We start from the raw sequence: 23,956 nt of genomic DNA on the forward strand, positions 1-23,956 counted from the left end.
TCACTTCTTCCTTCTCGACCTCTACTACTAACTCCTAACAATCGCTACCTTCTTACGTTACAGGATTCCCCCTCCCCCCGAAAGAAGTCGCGTCAGATGAACACGAATGAAAACTGAACATGCACGGCTTAGAACTGAACACTGTCAAAAAGAGAAGATCATTCCAAGTCCGAGGAAGTTTCCGTTAACACACTATAGCTTCACAGGAGAGGACAGCAATCCTGGGTATCAAGTACAGCTCTGGAGGGCGAGGCTAGCTGTTGCGCTCTGGACAACATAAGCATGCTTTGAGCGTGAAATCAGATGGAAACACAGCCGGTATTCTTGCGATGAATGAACGTGGTGTGATGGCTTTGAAGCATTGGCTGGATGATTTGCGCAGGCGTCGTGCTATTTGTCTTGATTGGAACCCATGCATCGCCACCCGTTTGCGTGCTTGTTGACCGAGGCTAGTGCGGTGATTTCTGCGTCCTTGTGGAATACAGGGTAGGGTTCGGCGCCTTTCTCGACGTTGTATGTCGTGTTGCCTGAGTCTTGATCTCGACTGAAGAAAGCTTACTCGACGTTCCTTGGGAAAATATCTTGGATTCGATGCTTTCTTTGTTTCGAGTGAGAAATCTTGAATATGTCGTTGGCTTGGTTGACACGTTTGTAAACGGCTTTCCATAAACCGCGTGTGTTCTTCCGAAGATGATTCCATTTGTCGTCGTCCTTGTTGGTATAGCCCTTGGAATCTCTGTTGTTCTTGGACTTGCTGGAATTGATGATGTTGCTGTGAAAAGACTTGAGGTGGCAGCCCTTTTTTACCATGACACTGACTTTCTGGGCAATTGAATGTGGTGTCGAGTGGGCAGGTAGTAGTCTCTAGGCTGTTGTGCTGCATTTCGGGTAATGAAGGTAATGCTTCAGAGTTGATAGATACATCATCAGGGGCTTCTTCACTGTTCACTGCGAGTGGTTCTTGCGTCTGAATCTGGATGGTAGGTTCAGGGCTTGGCTGAGTATTCTCCGAGCTCCACAGCTCTATCCCGACCATTGTGAGCGTGCTAGATGTGAGGTGGGCGTTGTGAGCGACGAAAGAGCCAAGTGGCGGAAAACCAGGAGGTAGCCCAATTGTGCTGGATGGAAAATAAGCTGATCCAATGTGTGAAGACTGATTTTCACTCTTTGAGTCGTCATGGCGTTGTTCGGCATTTTCCTCATGTGTCAGCTGGTCTACCATGAACAAGGCGTCCTTATGACACGAATAGTGACCGTTAGGAGCCTTTGAAGAGCTGCGTCGTAGAAAACCAGGTGGTGGACCATGTATGCCAGACGAAGCATGAAAGGCATCAGTAGGGTGAGCGACGTCTCGTGTCGTATGTTGAAGCGATGACTTCGGAAATGCTGACTTTCGCGCAGAAGGGATGCGCGCTTGACGGTTAGGTTTTTCCGAATATACGCATGGCCTTCTATAAGTAAACGCATGTGCCACTTCGTCTTGAGGCACTTGTCGATTCGCGCTGGACTTTCGAATGCATGAGGACTGCTTAGGAAATTGACGATAGTGTGCAGTTGTCTCTAGATGGTTGCCAATGAGTAAGTCTTGGTCATAATCATTAAAACGGGTAATCATCTCCTCTTTGATTTTTTGCCATGACTCGTCGTTCTCGAAAATGTGAATCAGGTAAAATTTGAATGCCTCACCAGTGACGTAGTCGCTGAAGTTCGTAACCATCTCCCGTTCCGACCAGGATGCAGCGGCGGCGTGGACCTCGAATAGGTTGAACCAGTCCTGTACGGGTCCGTCGTCCGCTGATCCGGTGTACTTGGGGATGTCGAGGTCAGCCGATGGTTCTGTCATGGTGCTGGTCGTTGTCCTTCTAGGCGATGATTCGGTAGTCAATGTATGGGCAGGGTGTCTTCTGTAGAACTGCGTCGATGCTGAGCGACTGATGAAGGGGCAGGCAGGTCTCCATCCTGTCGACTTGTGTGACGCTATGATGAATCGGAGACGTGGCCTGGCTCATACTCCGTGTTTATTCCATTTTCACTTCTTCCTTCTCGACCTCTACTACTAACTCCTAACTATCGCTACCTTCTTACGTTACATATATATATGCACCTGCAGCAATGTTTTTCAGTGTTCTGCTGTAACAATGCTTCAGAAACAGGCGGGAACTCTGGATTAGTGTCCACCGTGTAAATTTACAGGTGATTTTGCGGGTACATTTATAAAGTACATGTAGCTATAGTTCGTAGTATGCTCCATGTAAATTAACTGATACTTTTAATGTGCTGAACCAAATGGCAGCCGGTAATGTGATCTAGAGTCTGCAGCCTACATTTCCTTGGCGGAAAATCTTCGACTGCAGATCCAGCAATTTTCTCTCGTACACTGGGGCCACTTTAGATGCCAAGCGTGTTATGGTCGAGTTCAATGCTGTGTGCGGCGTGACCACCCTTGCTGCGCATGCGCGTCCCCTCCCCGTCTCTCTTTTCTCCTACACTCCCCCTTCTCTCGACTCGCACCATCGACGCAAGCAGCATCTGATAGCGAGTTCCTTGATAAAAAAAAAATGACTGCTAGCACTGCCCAACCGTTCACTGGCCACCCCGTATTAGGCACTGGATATTGACCTCCAAGGTAGTGCTGGTGATAGATTTCTCTTGTGCGTTGTTGAACAAAGAAAATGAGCAGAGTGCGCGTTATACTTAGTTAAAAATGTACTGAGGGTCTCTGCATTTAATAAGAGTCTTGTGTCTCTCACCCATTAGCAGTGATTGGCATGTTACAGAAAGAAACACCGGTCCATCACTGCGTGCTTAGCGCCTCGTCCCCAGGTTGATCTCCTGCGCAACGCCACGATGAGAGCCAGCGTCCACGGCGCCGCCTGTGTAAGCGTTAGCGCCCGCTGCTTCACACGTATGCATGGTTCCCTTTAGTGGGAGAGAGCAATTTTTCTTCCACCATCAGTTTGTCTATCGGCGCAGATCGCAGACTGCGCAGCTCGTAAGCAGGAGCCGTACATTAGGAATAAGCCCTGCATGCCTTACCAAATGCATCGCGTACCACGAGATTTTAAATATTTATTCCCCATCTGCAGCAGTTAACCTAAACAGCACTGCGCGCGCAATCAAAGCCACGCCACGTCAATGTATCTATATAACTCGGTGACAGCTAAGACATCATGTGCGAAGATGGCACGTGGCTAAGTTACTCAAGGACTCATGCAAATTCAACTTGCGATCAACCAGCTATAGTTCCCAAAGTGAGCAATTAAAGAAATGTAACAGCTATTATCACATCAGGTATTGCCTCTCACTCACATAATAGCCTGTCAAATGTGAGCAGCTTTAATACACCAACAGGTGCGTACGACGAATAAGGCATATATCCTTTGATTGCTGCACATCATTTACTTATAGGCTTTACCGCAACGCTTTCGCAATGCAGTGAAGCTTAATCATCTTTTGGTAATTGTCTTTTTGTCTGTTTGAAAAGGACTCGCCAAGATGCATACTTGGCCTGAGCAGTCGCAAATGCTTATTTTTGTTTGATGCACAAGTGGCCTGTGCATGCGTTCATTTCGTATCATGTAATGCTCTTCTGCTCACGCTGGCTTTACCGCAGTGCTTTTTCCATGCGGTGAAGCTTGATCATAGTTTGGTATTTGTCCTTTTGTTTGCCTGAAACGGACGTGCCAAGATGCATATTTGGCCTGAGCAGTCGCAAATGCTTATATTTGTTTGATGCACAAGTGGCTTGTGCATGCGTTCATTTCGTATCATGTAATGTTTTTTTGCTCACGCTGGCTTTACCGCAACGCTTTCGCAATGCAGTGAAGCTTAATCATCTTTTGGTAATTGTCTTTTTGTCTGTTTGAAAAGGACTCGCCAAGATGCATACTTGGCCTGAGCAGTCGCAAATGCTTATTTTTGTTTGATGCACAAGTGGCCTGTGCATGCGTTCATTTCGTATCATGTAATGCTCTTCTGCTCACGCTGGCTTTACCGCAGTGCTTTTTCCATGCGGTGAAGCTTGATCATAGTTTGGTATTTGTCCTTTTGTTTGCCTGAAACGGACGTGCCAAGATGCATATTTGGCCTGAGCAGTCGCAAATGCTTATATTTGTTTGATGCACAAGTGGCTTGTGCATGCGTTCATTTCGTATCATGTAATGTTTTTTTGCTCACGCTGGCTTTACCGCAATGCTTTCGCAATGCAGTGAAGCTTAATCATCTTTTGGTAATTGTCTTTTTGTCTGTTTGAAAAGGACTCGCCAAGATGCATACTTGGCCTGAGCAGTCGCAAATGCTTATATTTGTTTGATGCACAAGTGGCCTGTACATGCGTTCATTTCGTATCATGTAATGCTCTTCTGCTCACGCTGGCTTTACCGCAGTGCTTTTTCCATGCAGTGAAGCTTGATCATAGTTTGGTATTTGTCCTTTTGTTTGCCTGAAACGGACGTGCCAAGATGCATATTTGGCCTGAGCAGTCGCAAATGCTTATATTTGTTTGATGCACAAGTGGCTTGTGCATGCGTTCATTTCGTATCATGTAATGTTTTTTTGCTCACGCTGGCTTTACCGCAATGCTTTCGCAATGCAGTGAAGCTTAATCATCTTTTGGTAATTGTCTTTTTGTCTGTTTGAAAAGGACTCGCCAAGATGCATACTTGGCCTGAGCAGTCGCAAATGCTTATATTTGTTTGATGCACAAGTGGCCTGTACATGCGTTCATTTCGTATCATGTAATGCTCTTCTGCTCACGCTGGCTTTACCGCAGTGCTTTTTCCATGCAGTGAAGCTTGATCATAGTTTGGTATTTGTCCTTTTGTTTGCCTGAAACGGACGTGCCAAGATGCATATTTGGCCTGAGCAGTCGCAAATGCTTATATTTGTTTGATGCACAAGTGGCTTGTGCATGCGTTCATTTTGTATCATGTAATGTTCATTTTGTATCACGTTCATTTTCAAAGTATCTATCAAAATGCTGACAACGCTGTTTCACTGCCAGCAACCTTTGGCGTGTAAGAAAGGGAGCTAAATTTTCTCTCAGCCTGTAAACCAAGCAATTGCGGCTACTCGATGTGCGATAAATAAAAGACCAAAATTAAGAATGACCAGCTGATGTTGATAACAGGTGCTCATAGCAGCACTTTTTTGCTGTGCACTTGAATTCCTGTCTTATGTAATGTTATGGTCCGTGAGTACACAATGACACTACTACAACCAAGAAAAATTTTACTAACATTTATTTGTAAAATAACTGCTACAAAATAGAATTCTGATCCCCTTCTTAGTAGTTGCATAATTTAGCTAGAAGAAGACAGCATCATCCAACTTCCTGATGACTTGACAACAGGGTGAGTCCACAATGTACTGGACCTGTACAAGATGAAGAAAACAGATGAAAAAAACAACAGATAAATCAGAGTTTAAAAAATGGCACCTGAAACTTTCAACTTGCCCACCACAGCAGTGAAAAGACTCCTGTTGTCATACGTATTTTCTGCCTGTTGGTCCGCGGGCACAAGTGCCAGTCTTGTTTATTAATAGAAGCTGCTTAGCATCACTTCATTGCAAGACTTTTCTCTATCCGCCACCCGAGAACGCGCTCTGTACCGGTCAGGCTCCGCCTAGAGACTTGTGGCAGTGTGACCTTAATGTGGGCAATATATGCACAGACTTTGGTTGCTTAATTTGTAGCAAACTCATTGTGAGCAAATTTCATAGTTGCATTCATAAAATATTTGAATGTTATATTGTAATATAACACTAAAATGCTGAGGCTTTAGAGCATTACAAACTCAGCCTGCCTACATTAACAATCCCAGTGCCACAGGCATGCAAGAACTGCTTGCATAATCATGAATCAACTAAACCATTTTGATATATTGACAGGTTTTCAAAAATGACTATTTTTGAAAATTTTATGTTCATATTTTTCTCTTAAAGGGCAAGTTACTGTTGCTGAAAAGAAAAAAAAGCAAATCATATACAATATCTGATACTTTTTGTTTGCAGTTTACAGCTGCACATGGTAAAAGGCTGCATGCATGAGTATTTGCTGTGTGCCATTCATGGTAGTATTTCCGAAATCCTTATTCAATTGACATTTAGTGATCAGCCTATAAATTTTCTTGTTTTTTATTTTTTATTCCGTGCATTAGATATGAATATATTTTAGTTCAGGAAAATTTGCTCAACAAAGGGAAGTTTTCTACTTTTGGCAAAAAAACAAAACAAAGCAAGAACTAGTTCTAGAACTTTTATGAAAGAGACAGGTGTGAGGTTTGACGTGATGAAAAGTCAATAAAGAAGGAATGCCACAGAAAGGATTGCCTCAACAAAGGAATTTGGTTCGTTGGGGTAACATACATTTGGCAATGTTTTTATGTACTTCTAGTTAACGCTCCACCACTAGCTTACAACAAGGAAAAAAAATAAGGTGGCGCATGCAGAAAGTTAACTCATCACATAATGTGAAAATTTGACCCAGAACAAGAGAAGGAACAAAGACGAGTGCTCACCTCCAACAAGATTTATCTTGAAGAGCAAACATATATACTCTTGAAATGCAAAAAATAGACAAATCATTCAAAAAGCCCACAACTGCCATGCACGAAAACCTTACATCCTCAGCAAAGACAATTCGTTTTGACAAATCCCTAGAGACAGAGTGAGAGAAAGTACTGATGCAGTTCAGCTCTAGTCTACAAATCTTTTTCGCCACGACAATTTCTCTTGTTTTTTTTTCCCAATGATAATGGTGTCACACAAAAGTGGTTTGGAGCCACACCTGCTACAGTGCAAGGCCAAGAAACGATTGCGACCATTCTTGAGGTTACAAGGGTGTTTATTGCGGCACGTGTGGCTGCAAAATGATTTTGCGGGACATCATTATTGCTGGAAGAAAAAACAACAAATAAAATGACAAGAGAAATTATCGAGGCAAAGAGGATTTGTAGACTAGAGCTGAACTGCATCAGCACTATGTCTCGGGCTTTGTCAAATTGTCTTTTTTGAAAATGCAAGATATTTATTTGCGCATGGCAGTTGTGGGCGTCTTGAATGATTTGCCTGATTTTCACATTTCAGGAGTATATATGTGTTTGCTCTTCAAGATAAATCTTCTTGGAAGTGAGCACTCGTGTTTGTTCCTTCTCTTGTCCTGGGTCAAATTTTTGTGCTATGTGATCCGTTATGCATTACCAACATGCCTAACTTCATACTTTCGATCCCTGAAGTCAGTCCCTAAAGGGCCACTCACCAGGTCCCATAACAAACTGTGGAAGTTGTGTATCTAACGGAGAGCATTATACCGTAAAAAGTTTTTCAATCGGTTCATTACGAGCTGAGAAAACAGTTTCTTCTTTTTTTAACAGCAGGAAACAAGGATGAAAGGAGGCAAGCTCAAAACCCTTGCCACTCCCCCGTGTAGCATTCACAAGCCAAATCTCTTTCCTACCCTCTCCAGCATCCAACCAAGAGGTCACGTGCACATGACGTGCTCAAACAAGCCCAACCCTCGAGCGCGCGAGCGGTGTTTTTTTGTTGACCAGCATTGTATTGTGTCTACTGCCTGTTTTTGCGACATTGTTTGGAAACGCTGGCTTTGATGCGGTTGAAAAGATGAGCATAATGAGTGCTCGAATGCGCAGGACCATTAATTTCTTTTCCAGGACAGGAGTCTGCTTCATGCAGTAACCGCGGATACACAAACGCATGCGAAACGCCAGCACATTAGCTCGGCATCTCGTTGGAATTCACGGGGAAAAAATGCAAAAGACAAACGCATTCTTCTATTGCGTCTCAATATGTATCCCAAGTTTTATTAATCTCTTCAAGCAACAAATTACATTAACTACGCATGTCACGTTAAATAATTTCCGTCATGTCACGTGCCACTGTTGGCAGCGTCAGAGCACAGTCGTATACATATAGGACCAACGTCACTGCACTGCTGTGTATGTAGGGCGATTCATACTTGCACATCATAACCTCCTTCTCTGGGGGCGCGACCCAAAAAAAAGGGGGAGAAGCGTTCGTTTTGAAATTTGACCTATTTCCACGTCGCATAGAGTTGCAATGTTTGGCAGACGTGACCATAAACTCCCGATGTACGCATTGCACTTGTCAGCTCAAAATCGCCAAACCCGGTGAGTGGCCCTTTAAAGAAAAGCAAAAATTAGACGAGGAGACATGAAGAATGCTTAGAAATTTTGCCATATGTCTACACCAAAATGGAATGCTATTATTAATTAGAAGAATGTATCTTTTCCTTGGCAACCAGCAAACATGACTGAGAACAGACGAATACTTTTTTGTCCAAGTTAGCTGCTAAAGAGCCGAGACAAGCTCCGTGAAATCCTCTTGAACAACTTGCACAAGTAATGTCCCATACTACCCCACTATATTGTGGTTGCCGGCAGACACAATGTAACTTGTAAATACTATCTCTTGGCTGTACGCGAGCAGCCATGGAGTTTATGAGGGGAAAGTCTTCGATCATACCATTCTGTATGCATTGCAGCAAATGTTTGCGTAGCATAACTTGGTTAAGGTTCAAAGTTTCTCGTTTTCTGCCTGATGCTATATAATACATGTTGGCAATTGCAAACAAGCCACAGTCAAGTGTGTTGCACTGGTTTTGTGCCTTCATTGTTTGAATGGTTAATGTTGGCGATTGTAATTTTAGAATATGACAGATTTGCCTAACAGCGTCAGGAGGGGTATCTTGATCAATTGAATCATATATAAAGACTGTGTTTTTGTCCGCACCAACATTTGTTACTGTAAGCCAATGATTGGGGTTCTGAACATGCAAGATTTGAATGAAAGGGCCTTTGATTTGAGTGAATTGTAAACATCGGCCCAGTAAGACATCTTGAAAGCCGACACAAGTAGGATACTTTTTCTGAATTAAATACTGTGCGACATTGATTACGCTATCTGATATGGAGGTGCCCTGTACCAGAACATTTAAATCTGCATCTGAAAGAGAATACCGTTCGTAGACATTTAGCATGTCTACTTTAACAGTTGCAAGGCCTACCTTTTTTACTTGATTTGGGAAAAATTTACGCTTGACAGCTCTCACTTTTTTTGGCCGCCCCCTTCTTGCTTTAACCAAAGGTACCACAAGTTTTGTACTGTTAGAATGCCCAAGATAACTTGTGGCAGTAGTTTGTGCTAATTGAGCTGGTGCAGCCTTTATGGCTGCTGAAGTTTGGTTACGAGGAAATGTGGTTAAATTTCTGAAGAAAGCCTCGCAGGACGAAAGTTTTTCCATTAACTCCTTCTCACCACAATTAGATAATACGTTAGCCACGGTTTTTGACATTTCGCAAAGACTCTTATAAGCATAAGTATACTTCTCTTGTGCAGTGTCAAGCTTCACACAGGGTGGTGACTGAATGCTGCTTGTTACCACTGGTGTGGCACTAGTGGTTGTGCAGCTGTCACTCAGGAAATGATCCTTGCACCACCTGTCTGGTATGCAAGCCTTGTCGAAAAGATCTTGCTTAGTAAAGTCACGCACTGCTAAAATATGTGCACAAGGCAGAGTGTACTGGTTATAAAAAGCACATGTGCAAGAAGCCAAGCACAATGAAACACTGTACTGTGATCTTGGTGAAACTACAACATAAGAATTAGGAGTGGAAGTTACTTGATAACTTACATTTTTAAACTTCTCATACTGCTCTAGTACTTTACTTGTAGCCTCAGAAGTGCAATTACGGGACAATTCTAGCTGAAATGGGTCATTGAAATCATTTATGTTTAGGTTCAGCTTCATTTCTTTAAGCTTAGAGAACTGTAGAGATAAAGAATCATTATCAATGTAACCTACCAATGCTTCTATTGCTTGAACCAAATGCATGCTTGAAGAGAGATAATTTTTAATCTTTTGATTGTGGCACTCAATGCGATTATTAGTATTATTACCAAATGTAGGAAGGGCTTGCCGATATGCATGTACCCACATTTCCTTACACAAGTGCCAGTTATGCATATAGTAAGAAATGAAATCTGTGCAAGTCATAGCTTGGAGGTTAGCAAGCTTATCGAAGTAGTCTTGCTCAGTGGGGGAATAAACTAAGCTTTTTAAGAGAGGAACCAACTGATCACGTTGCTGTCTAGCTTTTTCATTAACCTTTTGCTGGAAACAATGCAACACATGCCACGTACACAAAAGTATGTTAGAATTAGGAAGAATATTGGTTAAAATGCGCAGTTCATTGAGATCTTTATCAATCGTCACTACTTTGCAAGCAGACACAACAAATGGGTTGAAATCTACAAACTTTGTGAACATGGGCTCAACAATTTCAGTCGTCTCATTTCGTAAGAAGGCATAACACACAGGTCTCCCACGACCACGACCATCTTGAACTAATATAGAGTAAAGAATATAACCCTCAATATTCACTTTATACGTTCCATCAATAAATAGAATCTCTGGATACTTTTCCAAAATCTCACGCATGTGCGTTGTTTGAAGAAATATGAATTGCAGGTTATTATTTTGATTCATTTCATAGTGAATAACCCAGTTTGGATTATTTTTTAGCAAGGTCTCTACCTTCTCTAAAACCATTTCACCATGAGCCTGCTCATTGCGGATAGGAATAGAAAATCGTTGCTTGTAATTATTAATGTCCTTTGTAGTTAACTTCTTACCAGTTTTTTGCTCGACCAAGTTTTTAAAATCCTTTGCGCCAATATTACATTTAGCTAAGTCAAAGAATTCTTCTTTTTCTCCATGATTCAGGAGCCTCTTCTGAGGATACAAACCATAATATTCTGTGGGATGGTTATGCTTAGCTTGTAGTTTAGTTATCTTGTAGTGCAGAGTAGGCGATTTACATAGGCTTACCGATACTGTCATTTCACAGCCAGTACCATTGTAAGCTTGCTTTGGTCGCTTTCCTATCCCCCTGGGCTTTATTGTGCGACCGTGAATGCAGCTATATTTAATTTTAATATACTCGAAGTCCTTATCTTCTGATGTGAATGGACTTTTATTACTCTTATTTATCATGACTACATGCCTGCCCTCTCTGCACCACTCATCAAAGCTTTTCTTAAAAGAAGGAAAGTTATCAAATGTTGCATTTAAATAAACTTTGCTACCCCCACCATATAGTGTATTTACTGAGTTATTGAGGATGGTTGGGTTGGCACCAGTGTTTACACAAATAGCCTGGGCACCAAGGCTGACAGGCCTGCTTCTGGATGTCAAAGCAGCCTCACAATACTTGTACTGCACAGCTGCAGTGCACCCAGATTCCATAGGGTCACCAGCCTCTGTGCCAGGATCGCGCTCAATTCGCATGCAATCCCGAGTCAGTGCTGGTAGATGGCTTTTGCAGACAGAAACCTCGTTCACAGCGTCATTCGTGACAGATTCACAGTGAGTCGCGGAACAAACTGAGCAGTCTTTCAACTGCTTGCTAGGAACACGCTGCACCTTTTTAAAACTATCACGAATGACGTTGTGCGAGACACTGGCTCGTCCTTCAGGCTTTCTACCACAGACAGTGGAAGAAGCAGACTGAATCTGTTTCTGGCTCACAACTGCTGTCATAGGTGAAGTGGACCTGATGGACTTGGCAGCTGTCACAGCAAGAACTTTGCCTTCACTGTCTGCACACAGTTTAGAGCTCTGTTCTTGCTTGTGCAGTGCCGCAGCCTTCCGCCGGCTCTTCTTTGACTGCACCAGTTTCCACTCACTGTCGCCACACTGGCCGACAGCCTGTGGCACAGCTGCTTTTCCAGCACTGGCCTCCTCTTCCCCCACAGAAGAGCGCACAAGAGCACTCTCATGCTCCTGTGAGGCTCTCCTTATTTTCCTGTCACAAGTGGTGCTTGCACCTCGACTAGGGATCATTGGCTGAATAGGCCTCTCCCCAGTGTTTCCCTTGCATGGTACACTTGTGCCATGGAAAATGGGGGAAGGCAGGCTGTCCCAGGTCCACCAAGCCTTGCTTCCTTTGCAGCGAACGCGGACACCGCCAACGAGTGTAAAGCCAATACCATGAATGGTACTGGCCAGTTGGTCAGTGTCGTGTCTCTGCATGAGAGCACTGCTGGTTTTCCAGACAGGAGCTGGTGCAGCGGAAGGTCCACCTACTGCTGGAGAATATTGAACTGCATGCATACCAAGTGCTGGAAAATCGACTACCAAGTTGATGGAAAAGTGCTCCTGCCGAGCCCACCCACTCCATGCAGATGCCTTGGACTCCTTTTAGGACTGTTGGATGTGTCTCCTCTCTAGTTGGGTGGACAAGGCACAGGCCTCACGGTACAGGAAGTCTGCCAGCACCTTGTTGCCAAGCCGGCTGGGGTGGACACCATCCCTGCTCAGGAATCCAGGCCAGCTGTCCACAAGACTATCCATGATAGTGAAGCCCCTCTCCAGGCAAAGCTGTGCGAGTGCGGCATTCACATTCCTGTAGTGGTCATTCAAATGACAAACATCACACAACTGTTCTTCCCCTTGGCGGTACCGATTCTGCCCCCGAGGAAGAATGGCAGAAAAAGCTACATGCAACGTGGGATTGCTTTCGATGATTCCCTGAGCGAGCTGGCGATATTTGTCCATGCACATGTTGACACTGTCAACAGTGTTGTTCGTGCCAACATGTACAATGACAACATCAAAACTGGCCAGCTTGTCAGCAATCATTGAGAGCAAGTGCTCAATCCTTATTCCTCTGTGTGCGGCAACGCTAACAGACAAGCCACGGCGCGATGGGAAATACTGGTCGACGTATTTCACCATTGAATCGCCCGCTACTAACACACGCGTCATGTTGCGCACACTTTCAATTCAGAATTACACCATGAAAAAAAAAGAAACAAGAAAGTGAATATTTAGTCTAAAACACGGCTGTCAACTACGCAAATGCACTACGACACAGATACGAAGCACGTTAACACGGATGACCAAAGAAAGGGCCACGCACAGATACTGCTAAATCAGCCTATACGCGAAAAATCACAAAAATACGTATTGGGATGGATATAAACAACGTTAGTAAATATAAAATAGCAGCGAAAATAAGCGGTTGAGCTTAGATGAAGATGATGTTCGAGGCTTGCGAATATGTAGCAGAACAAGGCCTGTAGACAGCTCGCAGAAGCAGCAACCAGCCGTACTCCAGCAGCAGCAGCAGCAAGTGAGCGTCTGCTGGCCAGCTGAGCCACGTTCCGATTCGGTAAATTCGAACAACGCGCTAATTCGGAAACGACGTATGTCATGACAATTTTTGTGACGTCACTTCCGTGCGGCGCAGCAGCCAGTTTTGTGTGGGGATGGCTGGAGCGCCGCGCGGCGCAGCAGCCATTGCCAATTCTTTAAGCCTCTCTGGCTAAGCCTCTTTGGTTGAACGGTCAGCTGCTAGCCGCATTCGCAAAGAAGTGGTCGTCGACATGGCAAAGAGTGTGCTTCAAGATCCATTTCTGGCTCAAAATCTGCCGTGGAAGTACATCGACGATCTACTGATTATGGATCTGCTACAGCCGCAGCCGCGGAGGAACCTTCACGAGAACGGCGTGTTGGATATCGACGCCATCGATGGAACCACCTTCTATCGTAACTTCAGGTTCCACAAAGGCGATTTGGATGACTTGATCGCTGGCCTGCTCATTCCCGGCGAAGTGATGAGTGCGCAGCGCGTCCGAGTGTCAGATCGCGAGGCTTTGTGTATGACACTGCGGCGCCTCGCTTATCCAAATCGACTTTGTGACCTGGAGACGATATTCAACCGCCACAGCTCCGTGATCTCAAGCGTGGTGTCCAAAGTAATGTCTCACATCGAATATTATTTTGGACACCTGCTTGCAGATCTCACAGTCCATGGCTGGATGAACCTCCAGAACCTGCAACTGTTTTCACAGGTAAGCATGAAAGTCGATCGATTTTGTGCGAATATCACTTTTTTTTTTTTGTACGAAGCAAAGTTGTAACATGTCCAAAAACTGGCAGAATATCCATAGTAGCTGGCGTGAAAGTTGAAACGACAAAATATGCCACGTTTATTTCAATTACTGATTTCAATTTCGTTGCATTGCGAGTCTACTAAATTGGCGATTTTACGGCATAACACCAGGACGCTGCAGTAAAAACCTTGGTTCAGGCTGGTTAAATTCATTAAAATGCGTCTGTTCGTTCCTCGAAGTTTAAAATGTTCAGTTCGCGTCGCAGCGAGTTTAAAAGATATATTCGCACACGCTGAGAGAATACATCTGTACTACAATTTTGAGCTCAGACAAACATGGGCACATTCCAGCGATCACATTACATGTAAATGTGGCAGCTTGTGTTGTTTTTGCAGCCTGTTTATTCTTTTGCAACCCTGTTTCTACTGTGGAAGAAGACAATTACACACAAAAAAACAACAAACAACAGGTCAATGAGACCACAAGAATGCAGTGCAATGACCTCTTGTGCGAATTATTTCACCGGAAATCCTTGATAAAGTTGTTTGGATCCATCCATAACGGTATTCCGTGTGAGCCATGTATGTAATACAAATATTACCGCACCGGTAACACTTGTTTCAAGAACAAGAATGAAAGTAGAGCACCCATTATGTGAGATATTGGCATCAAACAGCTGTGACACTGAGAAAGGAAATATTATGCTAGCAGACTCATGTGGCAACACACTGAGGCTCATCGAGACTCTGGTCAAGCTGTGCATCTGTGTTGGTTGGTGTCAGCAATAAGTTGGCGAGTTTGATTTCAAGTGAATGCAGTGGAGAAAAAACTTACTCATTTTGAGTCCGAGGGGGAAATTTTGAGCGAGTCTGAATCGGAGCAAGTGCCCAGAGCAAAATATATCTTTCGAGTGAGTCTAAGCGAGCTCCAATACTCTGGCTGGCTTCTCATTCTACGTTTACCTTTATATTTGTTACTAAATTGCTACTGTGCATAATGTTTATGCTTTAGGTACTCCTAATTGTTGGCCTTCTAATGTGACATGAAACATCATTTGCATTTAGTGTCCTTTTAATTCAAGGAGCACAAGTCTAACTGTAAGTTAGGAGAGGCACGCATAATTCACCTTTCAATTATATTGCATATTGCAGTGCGTCTTTGTGAAATGTTAAGTGAAAATGTTTGTCAGTAATGGATTCAACACTGACGCACTGGGCACAGCTTGTTCTTGAGCACCAATCTCATGCTGTGTCTGCTTTTATCATTGAGTAAGCTATGAATATGAATGCTTCTAGTAAACTCATAAGTGTGCTTCACAAAAGCAGCAAGCATCATAAACAATAATTGCTACTGCTTTCTCACATATGGTTACTGCTAAAATAAAAAGACATCATTGTTATATTTGGCACTGTTTACCTTTTTGGAATATAGCCTGGTCCAAAAAGGGAAATGTCCATGTTTATGTATCAATCCCCCGTTACTGTAACTGCCACTGTGATGTGCACTCCTCGACTGCTAAGAACGTCATTTGTTATTTTGAGTTAGCTTATTCACTGCCTGGCATGAAATGATTCAACTTTTGATGCCCCTTAGAGTTTTGAAAGACAGAGTGAAACTCTGCTTTCTGTTATGGTAGGAGTAAAAAGCAAAGTGCCCTCTACTGCGGGTGGTGGAGACAGTAGCGTAAAACCAGTACAAGAACAGCTAGAAGGCAAGTGAAAATATTTCGTTTGGTCACGCTTGTTGTTTGTTCGTGTGTCTCGGCTGTCCATGTCAAGTAAAAGAGCAAGGACAATGTTTTTTACTAAGATTATATATGAAAACTGTACTTGTGCATAAATGCTATTGGCAGCTGCTTCATCTGTTCTTTTGTTATTCTTTTTAGGCCGTGCACCAGAAAGGTGCTCCACTGAAGAACTGCTGGGGCTTCATAGATGGCACGGCACGACGAATTTGTCGGCCGTCTAAGCTTCAGCAGGAGCACTACTCTGGGCACAAGCGCTTCCATTGCCAGAAATATCAGGCAGTTATGTGCGCCAATGGAATTATTTGCCAGCTAGATGGCCCATTCAGGGGACGGCGTCATGATGCTGGTAGGTGCTGCGAGTAAGGTTTTGCCTTTGCAGAAACTCTGCTTGTAGCTGTCAAATGACAAATTGTCATATCACAAACATACCTAGGTCATAGCTCATGCGCTAAGAACCTAGCTGAACAGTGAGCTTTTGGTGTAGTGTTATTGTTATTTTTCTAGGGCAGTATAATGTCAGCATATTGAAATCATATTTTTGACTTGCAGATGGCAGGCAGCTATCCTGTGAATAGATATGGCTAAGATCACTGTTAGTGCATGAGGAAGCCTCTGTGGCACAAGCACATAGAACACTGTTTCAGTTTTAGGACAGTTGCTGAAGGAAGCAACCGCAGTAGGTACGTAGCTGCGATTGCCACCACTCCCCATGCATTGAGAATAAATTACTAATAATATACCACTCACTTGAGTTAGTTCTGAGAAATATTTTTCAACAATATCGATGAATAGGTCTCCTCATCTAAAAGCCATCTTAATGTTTGACCGTGTGGCTGAGTACAACTCCTGGATTTTTTTTGTGTGTATGTGACCACTGCTTCACAGTCAGCTTAAAATAATTGCATTCATGTAATTAAATGTGATGCCACATGGTCAGTGACATTCCAAAGGGTGTTCATGCACACAGTTGCATGAAGTACAGATTGCTGAGAAAGAAGGCTACTTGATCTTGCATAATCTTTTTCAACCAATTCATCTGTATATATAGTGACTACCAAGATCTTTTTCAACCAATTCATCTGTAAATATAGTGACTATCAACACTGTAAGCCAAGATGCCATTCCAGCTACCAAAGTTTTCGTTTCACAGTACACCAAATTTTGCAATAGCATGAAACCAGACTTCTCCGCTGTGGAATACAGTTGGGAGGTGAATGTTCTGATTTCAACATTAACTCAACATTACAGGCCACATACAGGTACTATGTTTGCATCAGCATTCTTCACTCCACTTGCGCTCATTACTAGGAAACCATTGTTCATAATTCAAAAAGTTCTTTATTATTATTTTCTTATAGGGTTTATGGTAGTGCAGTTAAATATTCTGATGATTACAGTGCAAGCTAAACATTTCTTTGTTACATGCCATGCAAAAAAGTCACACGTAGTATTTTCACATCTGTCACACAATAATCTAATCAATTGCACTGTATACTGTTCCTTAAACGATCTGGTAAATTTAACTTGCCCAAATTGCTTCAAGATCCTACAATGTGAAAAATTACCTCCTTTCTTGGAGCTGGCTTCAAGGAGACTTTGTCACTTGCAGCCATGTGTAATGAACTTCCCAACTTTTAACGTTTTAGCTGAAATATTAGTTAGTTTGCTAGAAAGTTGTTAGATTAGCTTAAATGGCATATGGTGTCAAATGCAGGTATGCAGCATGTCTGGGGAGAAGACATGGTGTAGAGCCAGCATGGCATTCTCTGCCATTTTTTACAACCATGTTGCAACAAATGGACACAAAAAATACTGTCGACACTGAACCTTGTGTTAATGCTGTGCACTGACACTCATGCATCAGCCAAGTTCTGGCATAAGAAAACTTGTGACACCTTTTGTTTTGTTGCAGGCATACTGAAAGACACCAGGCTGTACGAGAACATTGTCAAGGTAGCCAGGGGTAACAAATATGTCATTTATGGAGACCCGGCCTACCCATTAAAGCCTCTGCTCCTGAAGCCTTATGGAGGTGCCCGCTTGCAGCCCTACCAGGCGCACTTCAACAAGTGCATGAGCACTGTACGGCAGGCTGTTGAGTGGGGCTTTGGTAAAGTGGCTGCAGACTTTGCATTTGTGGACTTCCACAAGAACTTGAAAGTGACGTGTCAGAGAGTGGGAAGGATGTACAAGGTCGCAACACTTCTCACCAACTGCCGCACCTGCCTGTACGACAGCCAGGTGTCTATGTACTTCGGCCTTGAGCCACCCTCACTCGGTGACTATTTAGTTCCTTTTAACTGATCAAATCTTATTCTTTCATTTTATTTGTTTTCAAATTACTGTATTAATATTTTTTTCTTTATACACAAGAACATTTGATTTGTGCAGAAAGTCTAGTGTCGAATGATGTTATGGTATTGTATTCAAGTGCGTGCCGTGATATGACCCTGATATATTGATATGTGGGGTTTCACGTCCCAAAACCACCATATGATTATGAGAGACGCCGTAGTGGAGGGCTCCAGAAGTGTCGACCACCTGGGGTTCTTTAACGTGCAACCAAATCTGAGCACATAGGCCTACAACAATTCCTCCTCCATCGGAAATGCAGCCGCCGTAACCGGGTTTCGATCCACGATTTGCGGCTCAGCAGCCGTGTACCTTAGCCTTTAGACCACCACTTTGGGGCGTGATATGACAGTGGAGGACATTGAAAAAAAACTGGAACTGGCGTGTAGAAGCAAACAGAATTAATAAATGAAATCCTACTTGGAGAAAACCACGGCTATAGTTCTGAAGCATGAGAAGAGAGGGAAGCAAATTAAACTGAAAAAAGAAGAACTTGAGGTGGGAAAGCAGCAAGCTGACAGGCCATTCATCTCAGTCATTGGGTTTTCTGATATGAGCCAAGGCATCTATTTTAGTCTACCAGAGACCTGAGCACCTGTTGTTCTTGGCTGTGGGTTGCTGGTGTGCTGCTGCTGCTGAGAAAACGTTCATGTACCCTTGGACTAGTGTAAGCAGTCGGGCTCTGTGCCAGAGCTCAGATTCTGCTGGAGTCCAACAGAAATCTATTGGCCGCGAGATTGAGCAAAGTCGTCGCCTGGTGCATTGCTCTGTGCGTCGTCTGCTAGCCACGTCATGCTTGTATGTATGTGCGCGTACGTCTTGGAAATTTTCAAAGTGTGGTTTGTCCAGTCATGTCAGTGCGAGTGTAACTGTTTTACCTATGCCTATAACGACGTACGAGAGCATTTTATTTTTCGAATGCTTATGCGTTGTAATAAGATCAGCGAGTGCAACTTTCCAAAGTGCCGTTTATTGTCGTTGTACCCTCCATTCACCAGAATGATTTCAGAGTGGTTGCCGCTTTCTGTTTCAAGCATATCACAAAGTGCTCTGGGCATCCTCCCAAACATGAGGACTATTAAATAGTGTATAAATGCAGTGTGTTACTAGAAAGACTCCGTAGCAAAAAAAAAAAAAAAGAGGCTCTAGGCCATACATTTGGGTGTTGTTGGTAGGTGTACAATTACAGCACTGCAGTTTATTGATCGTGCTAGGAGCCTTAGTTGTGTTTATTTGACCGTGGTATCGCTACATAGGAATATTACTACCACATAAGCAGTGACACATCGGTACTTAAACTGTACTCAAAACAGAGTTACCGCGTGCAACCGTGTGCTTAGATTTAAGAATGCTTTAAAGAAGCCAGGCATTGGAAATAATTCAGACGGCATGCCTTATATGTAATGTCGTGTAACATAACTGAAAATTTCATCATTGTTACATTGTCTTCAGTGTTTATGTGTCATTGTTAGTGACTGACTGAAGGCAGTAATAATTTTTGTAAAAAAAAAAAAACATGCTTGTCTCATTAATCAGGCTTTTGTTGTAGCACTGTCATGCACGTAATCAATCGATGAAAGCTTTCTGCTGAACTCCTATATAAGATTTTTATGTTATTACTCCTGCGAGAACATGTGCGTACATGTGGTAAATGCAGTATAGTGTCAGTTCCTGAGCCACTGAACGAAGCGCGGCTGCGAGTATTTGTATATGCGCCGTCGACCGCCTATCCACACTTGCGCGGGTGCGGTGCTGGCACCTATAGCCCGATCTTTGGGAGGTTGCCCGATATGACAAATCCTTGAGCCGCTAGACACCAATGGCTAAGGTACCCTTTATTGGCTGCTGTGCTTCGCTTTAGGCATCTTCTTCATAATCTACCTTGATGAGATCAGCTCCTGTGTCATCCCTTCTCTCTGCACATAACAGCATGTTAAAAACAAAGTAGTGCATAACTGTCTGACACTAGGCATGTAGCTTATGCCTTTCTTCATGACTTATCTTCAGATGAAGGGGTGATTATTTCTACACTGTTATCTTCTGTCTTTTTCGGTGTTATGTGTTCTGGTTTAAGTGCAGTCGTTCTCTAGCGGTGTCAGTTCTTCAAGGAGTGTTTAGAAGATGCCCCTGACATTCCAAAAACAACAAAACTTGCTTGTTGTGCCAATAGAACCTAACAGGTACTCATGTCTGCATTTTCCCATTAGTCTATTGTCGGATGCTCTGTTGAAGGCCGCGATTAAGTTTGGTGAACTACATGTGTGTGTGCGTATGCACATGACAAGGTAATCATGGTGGTGTTATCGGGTGGCTCCACTCCTAAAAATCTCCAACTTTTTTTATGAACCACGACTTAATGAAAATACGGGGATGAGAGCCAGACACCTTGCTATGTGGAAGGAGTGAAAGCAACTACCTGTAGCAGCACCCTCTGCCGATGCTCGTGCTCTAAACCCATTTTTATTTATTTGCAACACACCTTAAATGTATTTAGAGCAAAGTTTTATGCCCATTTTGCAAAATATGCAGATATATATATCCATTTTGATGCACATAGCTGGGCAATAATGGTCAAATATTTTGCAAAGATTGCTTGTGCTAAGTCTGTGAAATAGCGAGTGCCAAAAATGAGACACCCAATCAAAGTTACGCACCACGCAGAGTTTCACACCAATGGCACACTTAATTATGCTTGTTGAGTGCTTCTGATGGGACTTCGTACACGACTCTGAAGACTTCTGTTATGTCTGTTTCAGCATATCTTTCTTGCTCACGCATACCCAACACACATAAAAAGGCCCTTAAAATACTTTGTGCCTTTTAGGTTATGCATTTTTAGGATTTGTGGTTACATTGATGTATAATTTGATGGGATGTTTGCAGTTGCATAGATGTATATCTGTTTGGTGCTGAAAGATGTGTATACTTTATGCAGGTTTCTGCAGCTGTGTGAAAATGAAGGATTGTTCAGTATCTCACCCAGTGTCGATGTTTTGAAATAGCATACAGTAGTCTGGAGTAGAAAAATCATTGCCTAGGATAGAGACTCATTGCTCACTCAAAGTCGCAAAGTGTGCATGAAATTGTGACATAAACCTGGTGAAAAAAATATTTGGTTTTATTTTGTTTCACATATTTCATTACTAAAGTCACTACTCCGCTGGGGCACTCAAGGTTTCTAAAGCATCTTTGTAAAATTTCAGGTACAACAAGCATCACAGAATGTATCACATGAGACCACAAAATGAAAACTATTTTAGCCGAGCCAGACACGTTGATCTACAAAGTGAAAGCAAGAGGCAACAACTGAACAAGAGCCGGCTAAGCAATATAAATATACTTGAGTTTATTGTCTATCACATAATTAACCGACTAGATTTATTGAGAAGTAGCTCGGGGACATTCAAGATCTTAAGTACATGTAACAAATTTCAGGTACATCTAGTATCACAATAATATATCATGATAGCCCCTGCAATGAAGACACTTTCTGCACAGCCAAAAAATTTCATCTAGCTTTGGACCAAGCTGGGTATGCACAACACCTTAAAAGAAATAGCCAAATCACAATGCATTTCGCAGCTTGAATGCATGTCAACCACTACCATAAGAAAACAAATTATGAACAAACTTGGCACAATTTACCACCAGCATGGCCAGAAAATTTATATCTCAACAAAAATTGGAAACACCGTTGCAGTGGCTAATATTCATGGACACGTGCACCTCGACTACAACAGAGGCCGACGAAAGGCCAAAGCGGAGGCTTTGATTTGTTTTTTGCATGCTTGTTGATGTGACTGAGTATTGTAATATTGACAAGGGTCACAATTACACTGCCGTAAGAATAGACAGGTTTCAAAGCTGAAATTACATGCAGCATACGCATGGAACATTTGGAAATAGCAGATGAAGTAGTCAAATTGTTGCAGGAAAAAAACATGCACACGAGTGCAGAGTTGGTGTTTTGACAGTATATGTAGTGATTGCACAGGGTGTGATCAGTCAGGTCAATTCCTCTAATCTAAGCGAGCTTTCTCATTCTTTTTAGTGCAACATCATCTTCCCGGCAAGCGTAACTCCATCCGGGTACAAATCACGGAGCATTAGTTAAGGCGAAGTATATATGGTTTGAGCCTGGCGACACGAACGTCACTATCAGAAGCTCAAAAGTGGAAAGGGCCATCGTCGACCTTTGACAATAAGTATCGGCCACGATCCGTTAGTAACTGTGGAAGGGTGCTGTGGTGTAGAGTAACATCGGGGAGTAGAAAGTCCTCAACATCCGCTGCACAGCTGGTCGGCATTGCTTGCGCAATGGCATATCTTGCTGCATAATCTATCACAATGGCAACCCACCTGTAGCGAGAGAGGAAGACGGCACTGCGGCCAACGTGGTCGTGTCAAACTCGCTGCTTTATTCGATTGCCGAAGTGGAGCTGCTGCGGCTGCCACGCCAAAACCGCCAGGCGCGTGAGCTTGTTCTAATCCTCACGCAGCTCGAGCTAGCATCAGCTGCGCGAGAGGCGCAGCGCGGTGATCGAGAAATGCAACACAAGTGGGTGACAAGACATTGGCTGTCTGTTTTCCAGGGTGGCAGCAAGCACATGACGTTTACTGCAAAGCTCCATCGTGGTACCCAGCACATCCACCAAATGTTGCGGGAAGAGTGCAGAGGCACACGAGTGCATAGTTGGTATATTGACAATAATTTCAGCAGTTGTCCAGGGGGTTACGAGTCGCGTCATCTGCTTTCAATCTGAGCAAGCTTCTTCGTTCCCTATATTGCAACAATATTGCACTGGCCCTAAAAAATTAGGTATGCGAAGTTGTCTAATGCAAATCCGAAACAGCAATAAAAAAAACTATGCTAAAAGCACGATTCCCAAGGAAGCCTTGGACATTCTGGCAAAGCGGGCAGAGCCAGAAACGTGAGCTCGACCATCTTGTAGTTCCCCACTCACATCACCACAGAACGTGATATCCTCCCAAATAAAAACGAGACTACACACTTGATGGCCAGAGACATGCAGCGCTGACCATGGACATGCCTCTCGTACAATAAGGAACATACCTCATGCATAAGGATAGGATCACTAGCTATAATGAGAAAAACAAAAGCATATGTTAACACAAGAAGGATATTCCCACTGCTTAGTCCCAAAGAAAACAGCAGACAGGCCATTTTGTGGGGGTAGCTCTACATGAACAACTTCACTAATCCAGTCCGTCTAAGATGGATATATTCGAACAACCATCAGGACGACAAGTAAAATTCGTACCAGAAAGGACGTGCAACACTCTAACACATGTTGTAGGGTTGTAGTTATGTTGCCAGAATGCTTGCAGTTACTCTGGAGACCCTTTCATTGAGTTTGGCTACTGCTCTGCACATCTCAAACTTTCGCGTCTAAATGTGAGCAGTCCAGCAAGCTCACGAGGCGGCTTTGAGGCAAAGCTTTGACGTTTCCCCGTGCGAGACCAAGCCGATATTGCATGAAACCTTGATAGACATTCGATAAAGTTGTATCCATAATGAAAAAATTGGAAGCGCAAACCAACGAGACACAAGAGAAAAGACAAACAAGCCTGTTGTCCCGTTGGTTGGCACTTTCAATTTTTTCATTATGAATTATTACCAACTAGCCCGCCTGTCAACCCTTCTGAAAGTTGTATCCTTTGAACCCTAAAGTGAGAGAAAGAGGCAACATCTGAATCTCGAGCTTGTGCCCCATAGCTAGAATGTCTCAGCCTGAAATAAAATTAGGGAAACAACAAATTCAACAATGAAGAGGAGGCTGTAACTCAATGAAAGCATATATGCACCTACAGGCATCATATGAGGTCGGTTAGAAAAGTATCCAAACTTTGGTGGAACAGCAATAACGGGCATGATTGCAGCATTGTAAACCTAAACACCCT

The 23,956-nt window shown here is 43.2% G+C and overlaps 2 protein-coding genes across 3 annotated transcripts; one reads left to right on the forward strand and one right to left on the reverse strand.

The window, feature by feature from the left end:
- Positions 1–5,223: 5,223 nt before the first annotated feature.
- LOC119178368 (uncharacterized) lies at positions 5,224–13,054 on the reverse strand. 2 transcript variants are annotated; one of them, XR_012891436.1, is made up of 2 exons: positions 9,363–11,004; positions 5,224–5,373 (listed from the first exon to the last, which is right to left on the reverse strand). XR_012891436.1 is itself a non-coding variant. In XM_037429572.2 (2 exons), the coding sequence occupies exon 1, from the start codon at positions 12,803–12,805 to the stop codon at positions 12,239–12,241; it is 567 nt and encodes a 188-aa protein (XP_037285469.2). In that variant the 5' UTR covers positions 12,806–13,054; the 3' UTR covers positions 5,224–5,373; positions 12,214–12,238. The 2 variants fall into 2 exon arrangements, 1 of the variants encoding a protein (XP_037285469.2); XM_037429572.2 differs by lacking the exon at positions 9,363–11,004 and adding an exon at positions 12,214–13,054.
- Positions 13,055–13,478: 424 nt separating this feature from the next.
- On the forward strand, positions 13,479–17,986 carry LOC142793093 (uncharacterized). Its single transcript, XM_075885737.1, has 3 exons — positions 13,479–13,893; positions 15,821–16,028; positions 17,595–17,986. The coding sequence occupies exons 1-3, from the start codon at positions 13,501–13,503 to the stop codon at positions 17,984–17,986; spliced, it is 993 nt and encodes a 330-aa protein (XP_075741852.1). The 5' UTR covers positions 13,479–13,500.
- The last annotated feature ends 5,970 nt before the right edge of the window (positions 17,987–23,956 follow it).

This window comes from Rhipicephalus microplus, unplaced genomic scaffold (genome assembly GCF_043290135.1).
Source record: "Rhipicephalus microplus isolate Deutch F79 unplaced genomic scaffold, USDA_Rmic scaffold_276, whole genome shotgun sequence".
In the NCBI taxonomy this organism is placed as follows: Eukaryota; Metazoa; Arthropoda; class Arachnida; order Ixodida; family Ixodidae; genus Rhipicephalus; species Rhipicephalus microplus.

Bases quoted from the DNA above. Each gene is read 5' to 3' on its own strand.
- LOC119178368 (XM_037429572.2), bottom strand. From the start codon at position 12,805: ATGACGCGTGTGTTAGTAGCGGGCGATTCAATGGTGAAATACGTCGAC.
- LOC142793093 (XM_075885737.1), top strand. From the start codon at position 13,501: ATGGATCTGCTACAGCCGCAGCCGCGGAGGAACCTTCACGAGAACGGC. The intron at 13,894-15,820 runs GTAAGCATGAAA...TATTCTTTTTAG, and splicing joins ACCTGCAACTGTTTTCACAG to GCCGTGCACCAGAAAGGTGC. The intron at 16,029-17,594 runs GTAGGTGCTGCG...GTTTTGTTGCAG, and splicing joins GGGACGGCGTCATGATGCTG to GCATACTGAAAGACACCAGG.